This window comes from Eutrigla gurnardus (genome assembly GCF_963514095.1).
Source record: "Eutrigla gurnardus genome assembly, chromosome: 9".
Taxonomy (NCBI): domain Eukaryota; kingdom Metazoa; phylum Chordata; class Actinopteri; order Perciformes; family Triglidae; genus Eutrigla; species Eutrigla gurnardus.
In genome coordinates this window covers 29057503-29078539 of record NC_139923.1, presented here as the reverse complement: position 1 = coordinate 29078539, position 21037 = coordinate 29057503, and the positions used below count along the sequence as shown (strand labels likewise).

The following is a 21037-nucleotide window of genomic DNA, read 5'->3' as shown; positions in this document are numbered from 1 at the left end:
TTCATCAGCAGTCAACAGCTGTCTCCATGACAACGGATGCAGTTTAAAGGACTTCTTCTTCAGTGAGTTTCTAGTTTGTTGTTCATGTAAAACATCTCCAAAGAGTCCAAGTCTAGAGTCCAGGTCCAAAAGGGGGGGTTCCTGCCCCCCCACAGAGACCTTCTAAACTCATACAGACGCCGTAGAAAGTTGTGATGTCACCAAGTACCTCATTAGCATAATATCTGTCCCCGCCTTCCAACAAAGCTAGTCTAGAGAGGAGCTGAGTGTGGAGTCAAACGTCCTTCTTCTGGACTTAATTTAACAACAGCTGGATCTGGTTCTGGTGAGGGGGCGGGGCATGATGATCCAATCACAGCAGAGAGGGCCAATCAGAGCAGAGAGGGCTTTTGGGAGGTAGGGAGGGGCAGGAGGCTGAGAAGAGCTGCTGCAGCACAGCCTGATGGGAAAATAAATTCTTCTTCGTTCTAGTGGACCTTTAGTCGAGATGGTCTTATCGACGTGCACCTCTAGGATCCAGAAAAACCTGCATCTGGTCTACCATCTAGTTCACTGAGAACGACGATAGCTAGCTTAGCTTAGCAAAGAGACTGAGGACTAGGAAACATCCAGTCTGACTCCACCAGCTCTCTAAGTCCTCATTAACATGCTATAAAGCAGGTCTTTCAGTCCCCTGGTCTAGACTCCAGTCCTGGTGACCTCAGAAGAACTTGTCTCACATCGGCATGAAAATAAAAGAGTGAAGAGAGAGAGATGTTGAGGGGAGGGGCCAGCAACCCCCCCGGGGGGGGTAAGAGGTTTCCACAAAACCTCTTGGGAGTCTTGACTTGTGAAAGGAAACACAGTTACAGGAAGAGAGTCTGTATAATGCACCAGTCATTAGTCTAGAAGCCAGAGGAGCCGGGACCACGACGGAGCCAAGACCTAATGGACTCCATTAGACGGCACTTCGAGACCCACGTAGACCTGTTTAGGGGGGCCGGAGAGCCTTTAGGACCTTATAGAGGTGATGAACTTCAACTGAAGATTAATGCATTAATGCTCAGCAGTGTTGGGTTGTTCTGGTCTGAATCTGACCCCCTAAAGACCCCCGTGCCAGTTTATCATTAGATTCCTTCCATTTCCTGGTTTCATGTGATTTCAGCAGCTTTTAGACTTTCAGCCTCTTAAGGACTTGACAGGGTTCATTCATACCAGCACTAGTGAATCATGAAGCTTCGACAGGTAGACCAGCTCCACGTTGATCCTGAACTAAACGCGTTTCCTGTCCACTGAAACAACAACAGACTCTCTGATGGTCGGCAGCTGTCGGACCGCAGAGGACGTTTGTTTATCAAGACAGCCGTCATGTTTACGCCTTCCAGCTTCCCGGATCTCTTCAAGACTCAGCAGGCAGCGTTCCAAGTAGCACAAACCCCGATGTGGGGAGGCTGTAGGACCTGGTGGAGGTCCTGGTGTCCTGCTGGAGGTCCTCGCATCCTGCTACGGTTTTGAAGCTGCGAGTTCTAGGATTGATGCTCCCAGTGAAGGAAGTGACCATATTTGGACTGAGGAGGGGCTACGGGTGGATCTGATGAACCTTCAGCTTGGCGTCATCACAGTTCAAGACCGGAGGATATTAACATGAAAATGTTAATATAATGTGTACTAACATGGGAACTACTTCCTTCACAGCCAGGTCAGGAAGAGGGGTCGACTCACCAGGATCTTGTTCAAGATATATTCCTGTCAGGGTGGGACCACATCGCTAAAGGACACCAAGGCCGCCACCCTGCTGGTCTCTGGCTCTAACAACCTGAGCTGCATTCAGATGGTCTGTTGGACTCTATATGGACCTGTCAATCAGCAGTTAAGCCCCGCCCCCTAAAGCATCCCCTGCTTTCTGGTCCGTCTAAATGAAGCAGAGAGAAGTAGGACCATTTTCTCATAGACTTCTATACAACCAGAGAGGAGTCGCCCCCTGGTGGCCAGCAGAGAGAAGTAGGACCATTTTCTCATAGACTTCTATACAACCAGAGAGGAGTCGCCCCCTGGTGGCCAGCAGGGAGAAGTAGGACCATTTTCTCATAGACTTCTATACAACCAGAGAGGAGCCGCCCCCTGGTGGCCAGCAGAGAGAAGTAGGACCATTTTCTCATAGACTTCTATACAACCAGAGAGGAGTCGCCCCCTGGTGGCCAGCAGAGAGAAGTAGGACCATTTTCTCATAGACTTCTATACAACCAGAGAGGAGTCGCCCCCTGGTGGCCAGCAGAGAGAAGTAGGACCATTTTCTCATAGACTTCTATACAACCAGAGAGGAGTCGCCCCCTGGTGGCCAGCAGAGAGAAGTAGGACCATTTTCTCATAGACTTCTATACAACCAGAGAGGAGTCGCCCCCTGGTGGCCAGCAGAGAGGATGCAGCTTTAGGGATCTTCAGCTCATCTCATTTAAATGGATAAATCTGTATCCTCAAGAAACATTTCATTTTTCCCTTCGACAGCAAGAAAGTGACACATTCAGCCCCGCAGCATTCTGGGTATTCTCATGCTGTAAGTGCCAGCGTTACCCCTCCCCCCACCCATTGTTGGAATCACCTTGAGCTCCATAACACCCAGAGGAGCTGCCGGATGAACAGGAAGTCTAATTCTAGACCACTTCCTGTTTGACATTCCTGACCTGAGCTGCCTTCCTGTCTTTGCCAGACTCTCCCCGGCGCCGTACGGTACAGCAGCCACGCCTACAGTCCTGCACGCCGCTGTCCGTAGAGGAAGACCCTGAACACACCACCAAGACCAGGGTCTGCTGGTCTGGGATCATCTGATGGAGACGAGCGCACACACGGTTGATCCTAAACGTTGCCATGACAACCCGAGGCTGGGTTCACGGTCACATCCAACAACATGAACGGTGTTTCGTCTCCATTTAAATCCATTTTATTGTGCAGATATCTCCAGTTAAGTGCAAAGAATGAGAGTTCACATGATCAACACGATCAATAACACGATCAGGAACAAGACGGACCGACATGTAGAAGAACAGACAGATCTGACTACATTCATTCTGGTTCTCTCATCACACACAACATGGGATAATTAGATAATAATAATAATATGTAGATGTATTTAAGAGTCTGAACGCTGGAGACACACTTCATTTCATTCATCCCATCCCACTGATGCAGCTCTCCACTCTAATTATTCATCTCCCATTCAAATACATTCTCATCTACATTAATTTATCACCCTCCTTCAAAATGTATTAGTGTTTCTATATAAATCTGTTTATCCTTCCATTTCAAAAAAACAAAACAAAAAAACACACATTAGGAGTAAATACATCCGTAAATGCTCTCAAAGATTAGAGCTACACCTCAGCCATCAGAAAGTGACCGAATCATCATCGCCCAACAAAAGGCTAAAGCAGCTTATTGCCACAGAAAAATAAAACAAGAAAATAATAAAACAAATAATATTCAAACGGCAACCGTAACACATAAAAGTGAAAACCAACATTAAGGATTGGATTCAGATTAAAAAAAGAAAAGAAAATATAGTAAAGATATACAAACATCAGGTTTTCCTTTTCAAACCTGCAGCTCAGAGAATCTCAACACGTGATTAAAAGGAAGTGAATGTGAGCTGGGGGGCGGGGCTACAGGATGCTCTCCCTCAGGTTCCCGCTGCCCGACACCCCCGGGTGCTCCGTCTCCGACGTCCTCTCCCAGGTGTGATGGTCCAGCAGAGCCTGATTGAGTTTCTCCATCCAGTCCAGACGCTCCTGTTTGGTGTCGGCCGAAAACCAGCGCCTGAACAACAACAACCACCACCATCAGTATTCAGTCTACTTATTCTGTCACTTGTTCATCACATTAAATGAGATGTTATTGTCCTCTAAACAACCAACATGATGTTTGGAGACAGCTTTTTACAGAAGGACCACAAATGAAAGGAAAACTAATTCCACTAACAGATCCACAGAAATATAATCACCAACTATTTTCATCATCTGTTCATCATCAAAAGTCATTTTTCATAAAGAAATGTCAGAAAATGCTGTTTTCAGTCCCTCAGATATGGAGATCTTCTTTCCTCTGTTCTATCATAGATGTCATCACATACAACACACATTTCAAGACCTTTAGTCTACATCCAAGCACTTTCCAAACCTTGAAAACACTAAAAGACAAGTGTTTTGAAGGATTTCCAGCACCTGTACCAACCCTGCTTATGAAATATGAGAGCAGGCTGTTGATCTTTAATCAGGATCAGAACAGTAAGAAGGCCTCTGGCGTCGTCTTACTTGGTGCCGGCGTCCGGCTGCTGCTGGGAGATGTTGCTGACCAGCTCAAAGGTGAAAGGTCGAGCACAGGAGTCTCTCTTCACAGGCCTGACACTCTGACTGGGGGTGCTGGACAGAGACATGCTGCCCTCTGCTTCCTGGAGGAGGGGTGGGGGGGGGGGCATGGTGAGAGGCGTTCAAAGTAACGTGGAGACTCAAACACACCATAGATCACATGTTCAGACTGGTACCTTAGTTTCCCGGTCGTTGGGGTGGTTCCAGTAGGTCATGGTGCATCCCTCTAGGAGAAAGTACCGGCGGTGCCAAACGCCGTATCCACTGATCAACTCAAACATCGTCTGGGAAAATACATATACATACATATATATAAAGAAGAGTGTCATGAAATCAAACGTGGCTAAAACGCAGTAAAAAAAGAAGAAAAAACGTTCATGTGTCACAATATTATTCTGATAATCATCAAAATATGATTAAAACCCTTCAAATGGATCTAAACCATCCAGGAACCGCGACACACGTCATCTGACTTTAGTGAAAAACAATCAAGCTAATATAAGATGATTTGAACCAGCAGATGTTTCACGTCCCTGATAAACCCTCTCTGGCCCCGCCCACAGCGCTAAAAGCACCGTCATGTTCAGACGTTGTGATGAATACAGGAGCGACTGACCAGGAAGCCTCGGTGCTGGACGTCAGAGTGACTCTGGCTGTCCAGTCGCAGGTAGATGCTGCCCTCTAGTGGCGAGAGGAATGGCACCTGGAGGAGGAGGAGGAGGAGGAGGAGGAAGGAGGCGCTGTTAAACCGGGATGGAGGTAAAACAAGATGTTCAAACGTTGGAGGAAAGAGAAGAAGGTTCAAGAGAGTTCAGTGATTCTGTTATCATGGCTTAGATTTAGAGATCAGACGATAAAGAAGACAGTTCGTGAACAGACGGAGAGAGGAGGAGACGAGAAGGAGGAGACGAGGAGAGAGAAGGAGGAGACGAGAAGGAGGAGATGAGAAGGCGAGAAGGAGGAGACGAGGAGAGAGGTGGAGGGGACGAGGAGAGAGGTGGAGGAGATGAGGAGAGGACAAGGAGAGAGGTGGAGGGGACGAGGAGAGAGAAGGAGGAGACGAGGAGAGAGGAGATGAGGAGAGAGGTGGAGGGGACGAGGAGAGAGAAGGAGGGGACGAGGAGAGAGGTGGAGGAGATGAGGAGAGAGGAGGAGGGGACAAGGAGAGAGGTGGAGGGGACGAGGAGAGAGAAGGAGGAGACGAGGAGAGAGGAGATGAGGAGAGAGGTGGAGGGGACGAGGAGAGAGAAGGAGGAGACGAGGAGAGAGGAGGAGGAGATGAGGAGAGGTGGAGGTTCACGGTCAGAGGCCAGCTACGTTTGTTTCCTTGACTCCACCAGCTCTCCGAGTCCTCATTAACACGCTATAAAGCAGGTCTCACATCGGCATGAGAGAGATGTTGAGGGGAGAGGAGGAGGAGGAGGATACGAGAGTATATTGAGGAGGAGGAGGAGAGGAGGAGGAGGTCAGTGCTCAGAGGGGAACGGTGAGATACAAAGTGGTGAAAGTGAAAAAAGTGTAACCTTTTCCTGAAATTCATCTCCCAGCAGCCTCCTGATTTTGCTTTCAAGTTTCATCTGAGTGGAGGAAGAAAGAGGAGGGGGGGGGGACACGTGACATCACCAGTGAGGAAACAGTGTGATTGGATGATGAAAGCACCAAACGGGTGGAGCATTAAAACACCATGACGTGGAGTCCTTTCATTTACCACAAAAACTACATTCACACGTCTGAACTTACATCCATCAAACAGCGTTTATGAAATGTTATTTTAACGCAACTGATTATCACAGGAACACGACCTCCAATCAATAAGTAATAATACATCATGTGGATGACCTTGTCCAGAGGGAAGCGGCCGTGTCCCAGCGAGCCCAGTGTGATCTGATGGGAGCCGACCAGACAGAAGCTGCTGGAGCGGCGAGTGTTGACGGCAGGAAGAGCAGCGGCTGAAACAGAATTATTATATTTATTCACCAGAACGTTTTCACGAGGAAACGTCTGCTACGACAAACTCACCCGTCAGACTGTTGCTGGACCTCTGTGGGAAACAGAAAGAGAGCTTCAGGTTTGAGGGGGAACTGGAATCAGGGTCCCTACACCTTCAAAGTCACAATCAAGCACTTCCAGGTACATTTCCATGCTTTTCCAGCCCCTTCCAGCTGTGGTAAACTCCATCTTTGTATCAATCCAATGGTCAGTATTCAGTCTACTTATTCTGTCACTTGTTCATCACATTAAATGAGATGTTATTGTCCTCTAAACAACCAACATGATGTTTGGAGACAGCTTTTTACAGAAGGACCACAAATGAAAGGAAAACTAATTCCACTAACAGATCCACAGAAATATAATCACCAACTATTTTCATCATCTGTTCATCATCAAAAGGCATTTTTCATAAAGAAATGTCAGAAAATGCTGTTTTCAGTCCCTCAGATATGGAGATCTTCTTTTCTCTGTTCTATCATAGATGTCATCACATACAACACACATTTATAGACCTTTAGTCTACATCCAAGACCTTTTCAAACCTCGAAAACACCACACTAACATTCAAGTGTTTTCAAGGATTTCCAGCACCGTACAACCCTGTGTAATATCTGGGTAAGAAGTTAAAGCCGGAGCCTCACCGTGAGCGTGTTCAGAAGCTTTCTTGGTGTCACCTGTTCATGTGAAAGACAGAAACCAGTTAAACCACCGCCACTGAATAAAAACACAACCCGTCACGTGACTCGCCGGCTTACCCGAGACTTGGTGGCGGTCCGGTCCGAGCTGCCGGCGCTACCTGCAGTGTGGGACTGGATCACACAGAAGCAAGCACATTATAAATCCACCACGACACTAACCAAACATCCTGTTACATAGAAGTTGATCAGAACACAGACGGCAGCCACAAAAATAAAATGAGCTCATGACATACAGCTCCTTTCCTTTCACAATAAAAGCACACACATACACAGCATCGCTGTTTACCAGAGGAACATAAAAAGACAACAAATTAGCTACAATATGTAGTTAATAAAAAAAGACATCTCTAACACCATCAGCCAACGACGTCTACCACTATCAGTGTTATGGAACATCAAGGTGATGAAGAACAGTAAACATATAGATGTGAATCTTAAAATTAGGCAGAACGACTGGAGAGAAGCTACTGTATTAATTAGATTTAAATCACTATTTGAATGAATACGTAACAAAGAAATGCTCGTGAAAATGTTTCGTCTCACCAGGCTGTAGACCTCAACATCGATCTCAAAGGATGAGCGGATATCGGTCCTGAAACACAGAGACAAAATAATGACATGTGATAATCTGAAAGATCGCCTCGATACGGCATCGTCAGTCATCACTCGTTAACTAAATATAAACCTCAGTACAGTGAAAGGTATGTAATGATGAAGAAAAAAAACCAGGAAGACTTGAATTAGGGTTTAAATTCCAGAGGATTTCAGTGAAAACATCCTGAAAGCTAGACGTCTGATATACGTCACAGTATTTGAGGCGATGTTGTACGTGTTGTCTCGTTAAATGAACGATGAAATAAAATGAACTTACAGAGTGACGGCGGTGGGGAAGGAGATGGTGTCTCCGTTCTGAGCATCAGCAGCGGTGGCGAGCGGCGTGGCAACGATGTTACACGGCCCGTAGCGAATCAGGACGAAGAAGTAGTGGCTCGGCCGACCTGAAGCGTTACAGAGAACACTCAGTCCTTCAAACCTCTGCATTAGTGTTAATTAAGCCCTGAATTATGACTCTTTAAATCACACAAATGCATTATTAGAATAATACAACGGCGTATCAGGGCAATATTCACAAAAGAAAAAGTTCCGCTAACACTGGATATTTGCTGTTGCTACGACAACAAGTGAAAGCTACCGCTAGCATGTTAGCCCAACCGCCTGATCAATAAACACCCACAAGATGACAACATGGCCTCATATGAATAAAAGCAACAATAGCCATCAACATCATCACCCTAAGGACCATAACGAGGCGGCGTCACACGTTGGGATGCCGGTGGTTAGCATCGTGATCAGATTTGTGACGTTTCCCCTCTCTCTGCTCTTGTCCTATAGGGGCCCCGATACACCGTGGTGTAATAATGTTAAACATGTGGAGATGAACATGTTTTAATGGCTACCTGTGCGGTTGTGGGAGGAGCAGACGAATTCCACCTTGAGAGGCAGCTGGATGTTTGTGATGCTGACGGTGCCTCTGCAGGCCTGCTGGGAAACGTAGTCCTGGTCCTCTCCCGACTCAGAGTTCCTGTCCTCCCTCAGTCTGACCACCTCAGCCAGCAGGGCGGAGCGTTTCTCACCTGGAACACACGTGAAACCACACGGAGAATTAGAAATATACACTAAAAACTAAAGGTATAAATGTATACCGTTACATGTAATACATGACATATTGTAGTACATTTATTGTATCAATATACTGCACTCTGGTGACCATTTATGCATCAAATGATTGTGGAAATGTCTTCATGTAAAGCAAAAGTCAAATGAGACGCGGTTAGATGTAAATATATTCACAAATGAAGAGATATTGATAGAAGAAAACCTTGAAATGTGCATAATTTAGGAAAAAGCTCATTGATTGTTTATAGTAAAGTATAAAGAGGAGTAAAAAGACATGCATGTATAATGCATATTTTGTTATTAATACTCGTTATATTATTCAGGGTTCCTCCACCTTCCCTTAAGTCACATTCAAGTACTTTCCAAGCATTTCAAGGTGCATTTCCATGCTTTTCCAGCCCCTTCCAGCTGTGGTAAACTCCATATTTGTATCAATCCAATGGTCAGTATTCAGTCTACTTATTCTGTCACTTGTTCATCACATTAAATGAGATGTTATTGTCCTCTAAACAACCAACATGATGTTTGGAGACAGCTTTTTACAGAAGGACCACAAATGAAAGGAAAACTAATTCCACTAACAGATCCACAGAAATATAATCACCAACTATTATTGTATCAACTGTATGTAAGACCATGAGGATGTGACTGTGGTACGTACAGGAGACCAGCAGGAGCTTCTCGGCCTCGGCCTCCTCCAGAGAGCCCCGGCCGTGGTCCTCGTCGGTACAGCAGCTCAGGGCCTGCAGGGTCTGGTTGATCACAGTCTGCAGCTTCCCTGCTTCTTCATTCAGAGCCTGAGAGACAGCGTGCAGGGTTGGGGATGCGTTACTCACCAGTACTGGCTTCAATTCAATCAGCAGTTAGTAAGTCAAGGGGTTAGTCTAGAGAAACGGACCATGATCTTCTCCTTGGTGTTGATGCAGGCTGGAGGAGGAGGAGGGCGAGTCTTCTCTGGAGCTCGCCTCTTCACAGCCGGAGTGACACTCTGGATGGTTGGCAGCTTGCTCTGCCGTTGTGTGCGGTAGGCGTCGATGCTGTAAACCACATTACACACACATGACAACACACACTCATACAACTGCATGTTAGTAGACGATGCAGCCTTTAAGGAACAGATATGATGATGTCACAGTGTCAAATAGAAAACTTCATTTAAAAGGTTCTCTAGTGCATCTATATATCAATGCTTTCAATGTTGCATAGAGTTGGTCCGATCAACACATGAATCTGGTCTGGTGGACTCTAAATGGACCTGTCAATCAGCAGGTAAGCCCCGCCCCCTAAAGCATCCCCTGCTTTCTGGTCTGGTGGACTCTAAATGGACCATAATGTACTAAATGAACATCATGCTGGATTGAAGAAGACTTGAAACTAGAGACTGAGACCATAAACTCATGTTTACAATGTTTACTGAGATAATACATCAAGAGAGAAGTAGGACCATTTTCTCATAGACTTCTATACAACCAGAGAGGAGTCGCCCCCTGGTGGCCAGCAGAGAGAAGTAGGACCATTTTCTCATAGACTTCTATACAACCAGAGAGGAGTCGCCCCCTGGTGGCCAGCAGAGAGAAGTAGGACCATTTTCTCTTAGACTTCTATAGAAGCAGAGAGGAGTCGCCCCCTGGTGGCCAGCAGAGAGAAGTAGGACCATTTTCTCATAGACTTCTATACAACCAGAGAGGAGTCGCCCCCTGGTGGCCAGCAGAGAGAAGTAGGACCATTTTCTCATAGACTTCTATACAACCAGAGAGGAGTCGCCCCCTGGTGGCCAGCAGAGAGAAGTAGGACCATTTTCTCTTAGACTTCTATAGAAGCAGAGAGGAGTCGCCCCCTGGTGGCCAGCAGAGAGAGGTAGTACCATTTTCTCATAGACTTCTATACAACAGACCTGCAAACTCCTCAGAGGAAAAAAGGTGACAGTGTCACGGGGGGATTTTTTTTTTGATGGTACTATGCAAATGACACTAGTCTGAGCGTGACTTAACAAAACTCAGCATACTTTCTCAAAAATCATTGTCATTGAGGGATTTGCGCGGTAGCCAGGCGACCGTCTCATCCAATGGCGAGCTCAGTTGGCGCTGTGTGCTTCAAGATTCCGATTGGCTCAGAGAAATGTCAATTATAAGAAAGATTCTGAAGCAAGTGCTGAGATTCCGATTGGCCCAGAGAAATGTCAATTATTATTGTTCAATAACGAAAAACCATGCAAAAGTGCATTCAACCTTTCTCCGTGAACAAAAACTACAGCTCCCATGATGCCCCGCGGCAAACCAGGAAGTGCAGCCCCCACGTCAAGTGCCGGTCCCCGTGATTCACTCATCAAAACTAAACAAACAAGTATGGATAAACACGGATGGAACAACAACGTTATAAATCCAAATATTATCTTTATGTGCCACAGCTTCACCATTTCATTAACTTTTAACTTCTATTGTCAGTAACTTAACTGCTTGGATCTACCGGAGCATAGCGTTATCGCGTTTGCTTTAACGTACAATACAGGGGAGCGGACAAAACACAGAGCGACGATACAGCATAGCGTTAGCAGACAACATGAAGCGTACAACATGAAAGCACACAAGAAAACAAGAAGAGCTTGCCAAGTGGCTGCATACCGGGTTGAAAGTCAGTACAAAGAAACTACTCTTGCGCTTCCTTTTCACGGAGTAAACACCGGTCACATGGACCCACATTCACCCATCTCTTAAAGAGGAACTACACCATTGGGCTGCTGAACCTCGAACGGTTCTCAATGAATATTACTTGCGGGATTTTAGCTCTGGATTAACATACACAAAAATAAAAAATAAACTACACAAATGACATAACTGCACAGAAAACACAACAATAAGAATGAGCCAATAATTGTTCGCAATTCTGGACCCCCCCCCCCCCCCCCAAAAGAAAACTCTCCGGTTCTACACGATCCACGTGAATGACCAAATTGACCAAGAAAACGGCGATTGTCGCCGAAAAGCGACAAGTTTGCAGCTCTGATACAAGCAGAGAGGAGTCGCCCCCTGGTGGCCAGCAGAGAGAAGTAGGACCATTTTCTCATAGACTTCTATACAACCAGAGAGGAGTCGCCCCCTGGTGGCCAGCAGAGAGAAGTAGGACCATTTTCTCATAGACTTCTATACAACCAGAGAGGAGTCGCCCCCTGGTGGCCAGCAGAGAGAAGTAGGACCATTTTCTCATAGACTTCTATACAAGCAGAGAGCAGGTGTGTGGAGGTAACAGATATGCTCCGACTGTATTTTAAAATGCGGATGCTGGTGTTACCTGTACAGAGGAGCAGATTCAGCAGCAGGCGTGGCGGTCTCTTCTGGAGTCATGAGCAGAGAGGCAGGATTGGACTCCAGGCTCGCTGCCAGTCTCTGTTGGTGGAATACGGAGGATTAAATCTTTTTTTCCAGGCTGTGAATGGATACCGACATCTCAGCGTGATGAACGTCTCACCAGAGGGGTGACCACCGCCTCCACCGACTTGCTGAGGGGAGACAGGATGCCGCTGGGAGGGAAAGTCAGCAGCTCATCACGCTCTTCTTTGGACTCTTCTTCTTCACTCTTCTCCTTCTCCGACTCCGTGTCCATCTTATCTTTGTCTCCGGAGAAAACACCGATGCCACTGTCGTGGTCCTCAGTGTCTTCATCCTCCCGCCTCTCCTCCTCCTCCTCCATCCTTCCGGCATATTCCAGCACCTCCTCGAACATCTGGTCGATTATCTCAGCCGTGTTGGTTTCATCATGAGAGCTCAGCTCGGCTTCTGTGGAGAGAAATCATTTCTTTCTGTCACAAGTCAAAGGACACTTTCAACAATAAAGCCCATGACAGAAGGGCAGCATCCATCTGGTTTCAGGTTTATATACCCAGTCACATTTATTCTATGGAATACCAACAGTGGGACGGAGGCTCATTAGACGTCTCTCTACTTGAGATAAATATTTCACCAACACAAGCTAATAAAAGAATAGATTCACCTTCACGTAAACCTCCACCACCCCGTGATCTAGAAAGCAGTCTAGTGGTCAGTGAAGCCTGTGTTTCCAACAATCTACGTCACCCGAGTGGTTCCACGTCTTCACCTTTTTCTCCCGGTCCTCACCTGACAGACTGGTCTCTGGTCTGGACTCCATGGAGGTCCTGGCCTCAGACAGGGTGTAGGCTTTGATCAGCTCAGGCTCCAGGAGAAAGGTGACTTTCTTTGAGCTTTCTCCACCTCCACCCTCCGCCTTGTGAGCTTCACCTGCCGGCCCATCTACGCCTCTCTGCCTTTCAGCTCCATCATTCATATTTGGTTCCAGCGATGTCTGAGCAACATCCGCCCGTGACGAAGCCTCCGTTAGCTTCACTTTCGATTCTAGAGCCACCTCTTCTTTTATAGTCACCGTCTGGATGTCATTTTGACTCTCGACATTAAATCCTCTTTCTTCTGTAGCTGTCCCCTTATCAAACTCTTCCCATGCCTCCATGTTCTCCTGGTCTCCGTCCGACTCACTTTGGTCTACACAGGTTCCCGACTGGTCCCGGTCCTCTTCGGGTCTACGTTTCTCACCTTGCTGCCATTCAGAGGAGTTGCTAATCTCGCTGTCTCGCTTCTCTTTTTCCACTCTGGATGATTCCATCTCCGTTTCCTCCTCTTGAACACCAACATCTTCCTCCTCCTCCTCTTCGTCTTGAGGATATCTCCACGACCTGAACTCCTCCTCCGTTGAGAGCTCCATCCCCTCTCCGCTGCATGAGGGACCAGCGATTTCTTCAAACGACAACACCTCAGACACGCCTGGTTCGGTTGCTATGGAGACCGTCTCCTTCGTGTCCGACTGCTCTGCACGGGACGATTCCAGCCAGCTTTGCTCGTCGGCTGTCGGCACGTCACCGAACGGTGCTTTGGAAAAACTCTGTTCCTCGCTAAAGGACAACGTCAGTACAGTCTGGGTGTGAGGTTTGCAGCCCCCCCGCTGCTCTGCATCCTTTCCTACCCGTCCCCAGCCTTCATCCTCCTGGTGAAGCTCTGCAGGTGCTTCAGAGTCACCGGGGGCCTTTTCATCTGTTAAAGAAGTGTTCTCACATCTCAACACTAGGAGACCAAAGATCCAGATGTTATGTAGTTTAGAGCAGGTACCGACGATTCTTACTATTCACTAATAAAGGGAGCTCTGATCTCGGATCAATGGCAGCTTCATCGTGTGATGAAGAGCTCCATTTGAAGCAGTAGATCAGAACGTCATATCAACATAAAGGATAAATCGAGTAGAATTATGGCACCGCTTCACAATTCAAACCGGCAAAGAAGGTCTCTTATTCTACTCCATCATTTTAAAAAACATGTTCTGCCATAATCAGGACGTTATGTTATATGAGAGCTCTATAAAAGACGGCTGGCACCCTTACAGATTAAATCTTTGACCCGACCAACCGTCGACAACAAGTACAAGCCAATCAGACGCAGAATAGGGCGGGAAAAACATAAATCAAACTACCCTAACAACAGGCGGCGCTCCTGACAAGTAGAGGACAATTCCACATTTCCAAACGTATTGTCATGTAGCTTTGCTTAAGCTTCTGCAACCAAGGTTAGGTTCAAATATGTGGAAATATTAACCATATATAGAGCATAAAGACGATCAAACATGGCATTCAATAGCAGGTGAGTCCTGAAATACAGAACCAGCTCTTCTGGTCGGCCTGATCAATCTGAGCACCTCCATTCATTCATGTAAAGAAGCCATTTAAAATCCAGAGTGAGACACTGATAGTGTGCCAATAACAGCAACAACGGAGACATCGATGGAGAATCTGACTGAACGTAAGAAATGTGTAGGAACTCTCTTCATACTTGCTGCAGTTACTGTTAAACCAGGTTAAAAGGAGGGCTGAACTACTGCTACTGCATATATAATGGTCTCCTGAATGTGTTTCTTTCATCACTAAGGACTCTGGGAGGGAAAGTCGTGTGATGTCAGAAGTCTCACCTGTGCTGTCCGACGCCGGCTTCGCCGCGCTGGATGAAGGAGCTTCGGTGAAGCTGCCGTCTTTCATCTCAGCTTCACCTTCCATCTGCTGGAAGCAACGACAGCAGAGTGATGTCTGTCAGTGTGAATGGACTCAGTTATCACTCTGATTTCAGACCGTCTATAAGAAGTGGAGAGTGAAGGTCGGCTGCTGTGCGTGAAGAGGAGGAAAGACAACCCGTATCCCTAAAACCACACCGACTTAAATAGGTGCACACTTCCTTCTTCTGAAGGGACAAATAAATCCTTATGGCCCATTCTGCTGGCACCAAGTGTTGGCCATGTATCAAACCAGGAAGAGAAGAGGTTATTTGGTCCCAGACTCACGTCCCAGGGATGTATAGGGGGCCAATGAAGTCTCCCTCTGGATCTAGGAACCCAGGAGGAGGTAGATGAGGGGGTCCATCCCTGCTGACGGTGTGTAAGAACATCTCAAACATCACATGGAGTTCAGTGTGGTAGAAGTGTGACACTAAAGGAACCTGGATCGCCTGGACCCACCTGGGACAAGGAGGGGTCAGAGCTGCTCCTCTTCAGCCAGGCATTCTCACTGATGGGCTGGAACGTCACCTGGCTCATCTCCTTCTCACGCTCCTGATCAGGGAAACCACATCAGACATCAAGAAGAATTCATCCATCTGTGTGTGTGTAAATATATCTCAGTACAGCTAGAGTGGGGGTTGACCTCAGTAAGTAAACCCCACCTGGCGGATGTCAGAAGCCTTCTTGGAGCTGGGTGCTGTTTCTCCGTGGAGTTTCTGCTGAATTGCAGAGACAAAGTTGGACCGGGTCCTCGGAGACAGGTTGCCGGGGCTCGGTGTGGGGTTGGGACCGGCCTGGAAGAGCGGCACCTTAAAACGCTCCATTCGATGATTAAACTCTTCCTCACCTGGGAGGACAAACATTCAGGGATTCTCAATCAGTCTTTGCTCAGCTCATGGTAACAACTGGTTACAACTAGCAGAAGGTTTTTACAAATTAGAAACTGTACTTTGCTTGCTGGTTAATGGAAATATAAAAATCTAATATATTCACTATATTAATAGTAGTGTGGGCTGCATGCAGATGGGAATTTAATAAACTCCCGATCTGCACAAGAATTCAGTGAGCAGACTTTTAACTAAGCTTGCCTTCAGACCTAGTGCTGTTTTAAAGTGGCTTTCTCACCAAGTAAAATAGATCTGTAGATTCAAATTCTGCAGAAATTCTTAAATTTCTAAACTTAACTTCCATCCCTTTGTCACAATCACGCCATATTTCAGCCTTTCTGCTAAACTTGATTCATTCAGGACTTAGCAGATAATTTAACTGGGTTGTTTCAATGTGGAAAAGCAACACACTGTATTCAGTGAAGACGTGTGAATGAGTGTTGATTTGCGTTCTCACCGAGGAGACCCCGTCCGTGAATGAGGACCGAAGGGGTTTCAGCTCCAGGATCTGACAGGCAGCGCTGGGCCAGAGGAGGGCCCCCTAAAACAACAAACTACAGTATTTATACAACTCACACACTTTTTAATTGTCAAAGTGTAGCCAGCCCTCTGAGGCTTATTTGTGATGACATAATTGGAATGTAATTGAACAGCGTGACTGTAAAAACTATGAAACGGCATCATTGGTTTCCAGTTAATTAGGGTCGACACTGGTAGATTTCTAATGCATGGAATCCTTCATAAGAAGGTTTTTGTTGAATAAGTCACTTTAAAAGTCATTTATAGGGCAGAAGTTTGTGAACTGTAGTCTGTAATATTTTGACTAACTTTCATATGAAGATTTCCAGGACTGAATGTGAATGTGATTACCGTCTCGTCTCTGGGTGAGCTGCTGGACTCGGGACCGGACCGAAGGAACCATCGGCGTGTCCGGCTTCATCTCCCGCTCCAAGCACCCAGAGGAGGAGGACGGTTGAGGACTCCTGTTCTCCCGACCAGCTGCCTCCAGACGCCGCCGCTTCTGGCCATCATTGACCTCTGAGACATCAGACAAAGATGCACACGAGGACAAAGTCACGAGGAGAAGTGCAACCGCTGCAGTGAATGTGATGACTGTACGTTTGTGAAAGTGGTCACTGAACAGTTCTACCTTTGTCTGGCAGAAGTGTACAACACAGAGTCTGTGGTAGCAGACAGTAGAGCTATGAAATACAGGGTTCCTACACCTTCTCAAGGGTCAGATTCAAGCACTTTCCAAGCATTTCCATGCTTTTCCAGCCCCTTCCAGCTGTGGTAAACTCCATCTTTGTATCAATCCAATGGTCAGTATTCAGTCTACTTATGATGTCACTTGTTCATCACATTAAATGAGATGTTATTGTCCTCTAAACAACCAACATGATGTTTGGAGACAGCTTTTTACAGAAGGACCACAAATGAAAGGAAAACTAATTCCACTAACAGATCCACAGAAATATAATCACCAACTATTTTCATCATCTGTTCATCATCAAAAGTCATTTTTCATAAAGAAATGTCAGAAAATGCTGTTTTCAGTCCCTCAAATATGGAGATCTTCTTTCCTCTGTTCTATCATAGATGTCATCATAGAACACACATTTCAAGACCTTTATTCTACATCCAAGCACTTTTCAAAAAACATCACACTAAAATTCAAGTGTTTTCAAGGATTTCAAGCACCTGTATGAACCCTGGATATTGATCATATAAACGTAATCCATATTTGTAGCAGAACACCATAGCAGGATTTCCTGCAATGACCCTTTACATTTGTGTTAAAAAGGGCAGAAACAAACCTGAGGGTGAGAAGACGTTGTCTTCAGAATCAGACAGAGGTGCTCTCTGTCGTTTCAGGGTGACGTTGGCACCATTTTCCTCATCGGCTTCCATACTGAGCTGCAGACCTCAAAAGACAGCCAGTTGTTGTAGTTATTTACTCACAGACCAGATCAAAAGGAGAGCCCTGTTTATGATGGGCCGACATTGAGAGAGCAGCAGTTGGGTATAACTCTAACCGACTAACAGTATTCTTGCTATAAGCGGACTATTCGGTGGGTGCATAGGGCTCCAGCAGCCACTACGGGGCCCCCAACCTGTTTGTTTTTACTACTTTGAGGAAGAAAATCAGAACCCCTGATTTTTTAATGGGGAAACACATAATACGTAATATTTACCAAAGATTAGGTGCAAAGTAGAATATTTGTGGTTATTACATCTTTGATTTGCACAATAATCGATAACACTGATTTTGATGCATTATTATTTTTGGTGTTATAATTCTTTGTATAGACATTTTTTTAAATGAAAATGCAGCATCTGCAATTATTGACACATTGTTTCTACCTTTTTTTAAAATTATTTTCTGTAGGTTTAACTCGCTTGGGTCATCTTGAGATTTTGAGAGCGGTTTTCACAGATAGTGAAGTGTAACGGATTGATGCAACTCCACCGATCATCTTAAAAGTTTGGAAGTCCCCCCCCTCCCATTAGTAGTTTGACAAAATTAGGGGGCCCCCAAACAGAATCTTGCACGGGTCCCTCAAAAGGCAAGATATGGCCCTGCTTGTATGACATTAAAATAATTTGGCTAAAATGACTAAAGCTAGCTTTGAGACGTTTTCACACAGAGAAACACTGATAAATAAAGCTTCAGCAACAGCTGAAAGGTGACAACGCCCCAGTCAGTTTCACATCGGCTCATTTTAAATGTAACACACATTCGTTGTTTTTTTTTGTGCTAGCTAGTCAGCTAACGTTAAAACTGCGATAACCCTGCGTTAGTTACGTTTAATGAATAGTTAAACGGCGTATCACTCTTCTATCTCAGAGTAAAAACGAGCTGCAAGAGCTAGCGTTAGCTTGTTAGCATTAGCGAACCTGTCTCCGGTAAGCTAATTTCAAGCTAAAAGTGTCCGGCGTAAAGCTAGCCTAGCTTAGAATGACAAGCTAACTTTAGCAGAAAAACAGCTGTTAGCATACGTAAGATAGTAAACGTTGAGTTCGTCTTCAAGTCTCACCTGAGAGGAAACTTCAGTCTGTGAGTGAAAACAGGTCAACTGACGAGGAGAAGAAACAACTTGTTGTTTTAAACTCTCGGTTCGTCTCCTCCTACAACTTTGAATTTCCGCGGGTCTTCTGACGCGGATGACGTCAGTGCTGCGTCCAGCCCGGAGGGAGTACCGTAAATACTCTCGAAGAGGCGCAGGTAGATTAGACCCAGTGTAATCGGAGTACACCCACTATTCCTGTTGCATTGCCCTCTACCGTATTAACTATATTAAACACGCAGAACAACATTCCACTCCATCATTAGAAGTCAAAAGTCAGTGTTTTGTTCCGAAAACGCCATTCTGTACATTGAAATTATTTTTTGACCTGGCAGGCAATAAGACAATACATAATAGGTATACAATATACATAATAAAAATACACATAATAAAAAATAAAACACAAGGACTTAATATAGAATATAAAAATGTAATATAATAGCAATGAGGGCAATGGACAATGAGGAATATATATATTTAATATAATAAGTATAAAGTGCTGATGAATATCTCCAATAAATAATTTAATGTATAAGTAGTAATGGTAAGCAATGGTGTAAAGGTAATTAATCATAATAAGCTTAGCTTTGAATAAAGCCTGTTTTATATAGAATACAATGTAAGACGATGTAAAATAAACAAATAAGTCTATGAAATAAATCCTGAAATACATAAATAAATATTAATACATTTTATTTATAAAGTCCTGTGAAATAAATAAAATGTTGTCTCTAGTCACAGCTATTTATATATGTATTCATCCGTTATTATATATTGAGGTGTATGAAGTGCAGGACAGGACCACGAGGTCTTGAAGTTACACATCTTAGAGCAGGATGCATTGGCTGGGACTCGAACCCAGGTTAACTGCTTGGAAGGCAGCTATAGCCACTATATCACCAATGCACATATTGATAAGTAGTGACCAAATATTCATTAAAATGAAAATAAGAGTATGCTTTAGTGCATGTTGGATGGCAGGTAAACTGCTGTGCTGAGTTGCACGTCACCATGAGACCTTCTTTTGAAAACGGGAACAAGAAATGTGTTACCAATTGTAAAAAACAACAACACACAAAACAAAACATGTCAAATAACTTGTATGAATTTGTTCTTACATGTTGCTGCTTTAAGCACTGTCGCCTCACAGCGAGAGGGTCCCGGGTTCGATTCCTGGGTCGGCCCCGGGTTCCTTCTGTGTGGACTTTGCATGTTCTCCCCGTGTAAGCGTGGGTTCTCTCCGGGTTCTCCAGCTTCCTCCCACAGTCCAAAGACATGCAGGATGGGGATAGACTGGTTACCTGTCTGTCTCTACGTGTCTCCCTGTGATAGACTGGTTACCTGTCTGTCTCTACATGTCTCCCTGTGATAGACTGGTTACCTGTCTGTCTCTACATGTCTCCCTGTGATAGACTGGTTACCTGTCTGTCTCTACATGTCTCCCTGTGATAGACTGGTTACCTGTCTGTCTCTACATGTCTCCCTGTGATAGACTGGTTACCTGTCTGTCTCTACGTGTCTCCCTGTGATAGACTGGTTACCTGTCTGTCTCTACATGTCTCCCTGTGATAGACTGGTTACCTGTCTGTCTCTACATGTTGGCCCTGTGATAGACTGGTTACCTGTCTGTCTCTACATGTCTCCCTGTGATAGACTGGTTACCTGTCTGTCTCTACATGTCCCCCTGTGATAGACTGGTTACCTGTCTGTCTCTACATGTCTCCCTGTGATAGACTGGTTACCTGTCTGTCTCTACATGTCTCCCTGTGATAGACTGGTTACCTGTCTGTCTCTACATGTCTCCCTGTGATAGACTGGTTACCTGTCTGTCTCTACATGTCTCCCTGTGATAGACTGGTTACCTGTCTGTCTCTACATGTTGGCCCTGTGATAGACTGGTTACCTGTCTGTCTCTACATGTCTCCCTGTGATAGACTGGTTACCTGTCTGTCTCTACATGTCTCCCTGTGATAGACTGGTTACCTGTCTGTCTCTACATGTTGGCCCTGTGATAGACTGGTTACCTGTCTGTCTCTACATGTCCCCCTGTGTTAGACTGGTTACCTGTCTGTCTCTACATGTCAGCCCTGTGATAGACTGGTTACCTGTCTGTCTCTACATGTCTCCCTGTGATAGACTGGTTACCTGTCTGTCTCTACATGTCTCCCTGTGATAGACTGGTTACCTGTCTGTCTCTACATGTCTCCCTGTGATAGACTGGTTACCTGTCTGTCTCTACATGTCTCCCTGTGATAGACTGGTTACCTGTCTGTCTCTACATGTCGGCCCTGTGATAGACTGGTTACCTGTCTGTC

At 45.5% G+C, this 21037-nt stretch overlaps 1 protein-coding gene across 4 annotated transcripts; it reads right to left on the bottom strand.

Annotated features, from left to right (window-relative positions):
* Positions 1-2880: 2880 nt before the first annotated feature.
* anln2 (anillin, actin binding protein 2) lies at positions 2881-18795 on the bottom strand. Of its 4 annotated transcripts, none has more exons than XM_084018502.1 (23): positions 18693-18795; positions 17472-17571; positions 16525-16692; positions 16112-16195; positions 15430-15614; positions 15227-15319; positions 14687-14774; positions 12170-12477; positions 11993-12087; positions 9603-9741; positions 9366-9501; positions 8485-8661; positions 7899-8025; positions 7571-7619; positions 7085-7138; positions 6971-7003; positions 6357-6378; positions 6177-6286; positions 5861-5914; positions 4954-5040; positions 4514-4621; positions 4284-4420; positions 2881-3789 (listed from the first exon to the last, which is right to left on the bottom strand). In XM_084018502.1, the coding sequence occupies exons 2-23, from the start codon at positions 17563-17565 to the stop codon at positions 3636-3638; spliced, it is 2502 nt and encodes an 833-aa protein (XP_083874628.1). In that variant the 5' UTR covers positions 17566-17571; positions 18693-18795; the 3' UTR covers positions 2881-3635. The 4 variants fall into 4 exon arrangements, with proteins under 4 accessions (XP_083874628.1, XP_083874629.1, XP_083874627.1 ...); XM_084018503.1 differs by having other exon boundaries at positions 17472-17579; positions 18693-18794; XM_084018501.1 differs by having other exon boundaries at positions 17472-17604; positions 18693-18778.
* Between the last annotated feature and the right edge of the window lie 2242 nt (positions 18796-21037).

Excerpts from the sequence above, each read along its gene's own strand:
- anln2 (XM_084018502.1), bottom strand. The coding sequence starts at position 17,565 with ATGGAAGCCGATGAGGAAAATGGTGCCAACGTCACCCTGAAACGACAG. Across the intron at positions 16,693-17,471 it reads CAACGTCTTCTCACCCTCAG|AGGTCAATGATGGCCAGAAG; the intron begins GTTTGTTTCTGC and ends CTGATGTCTCAG. Across the intron at positions 8,662-9,365 it reads GAAGCTCCTGCTGGTCTCCT|GTGAGAAACGCTCCGCCCTG; the intron begins GTACGTACCACA and ends CGTGTGTTCCAG.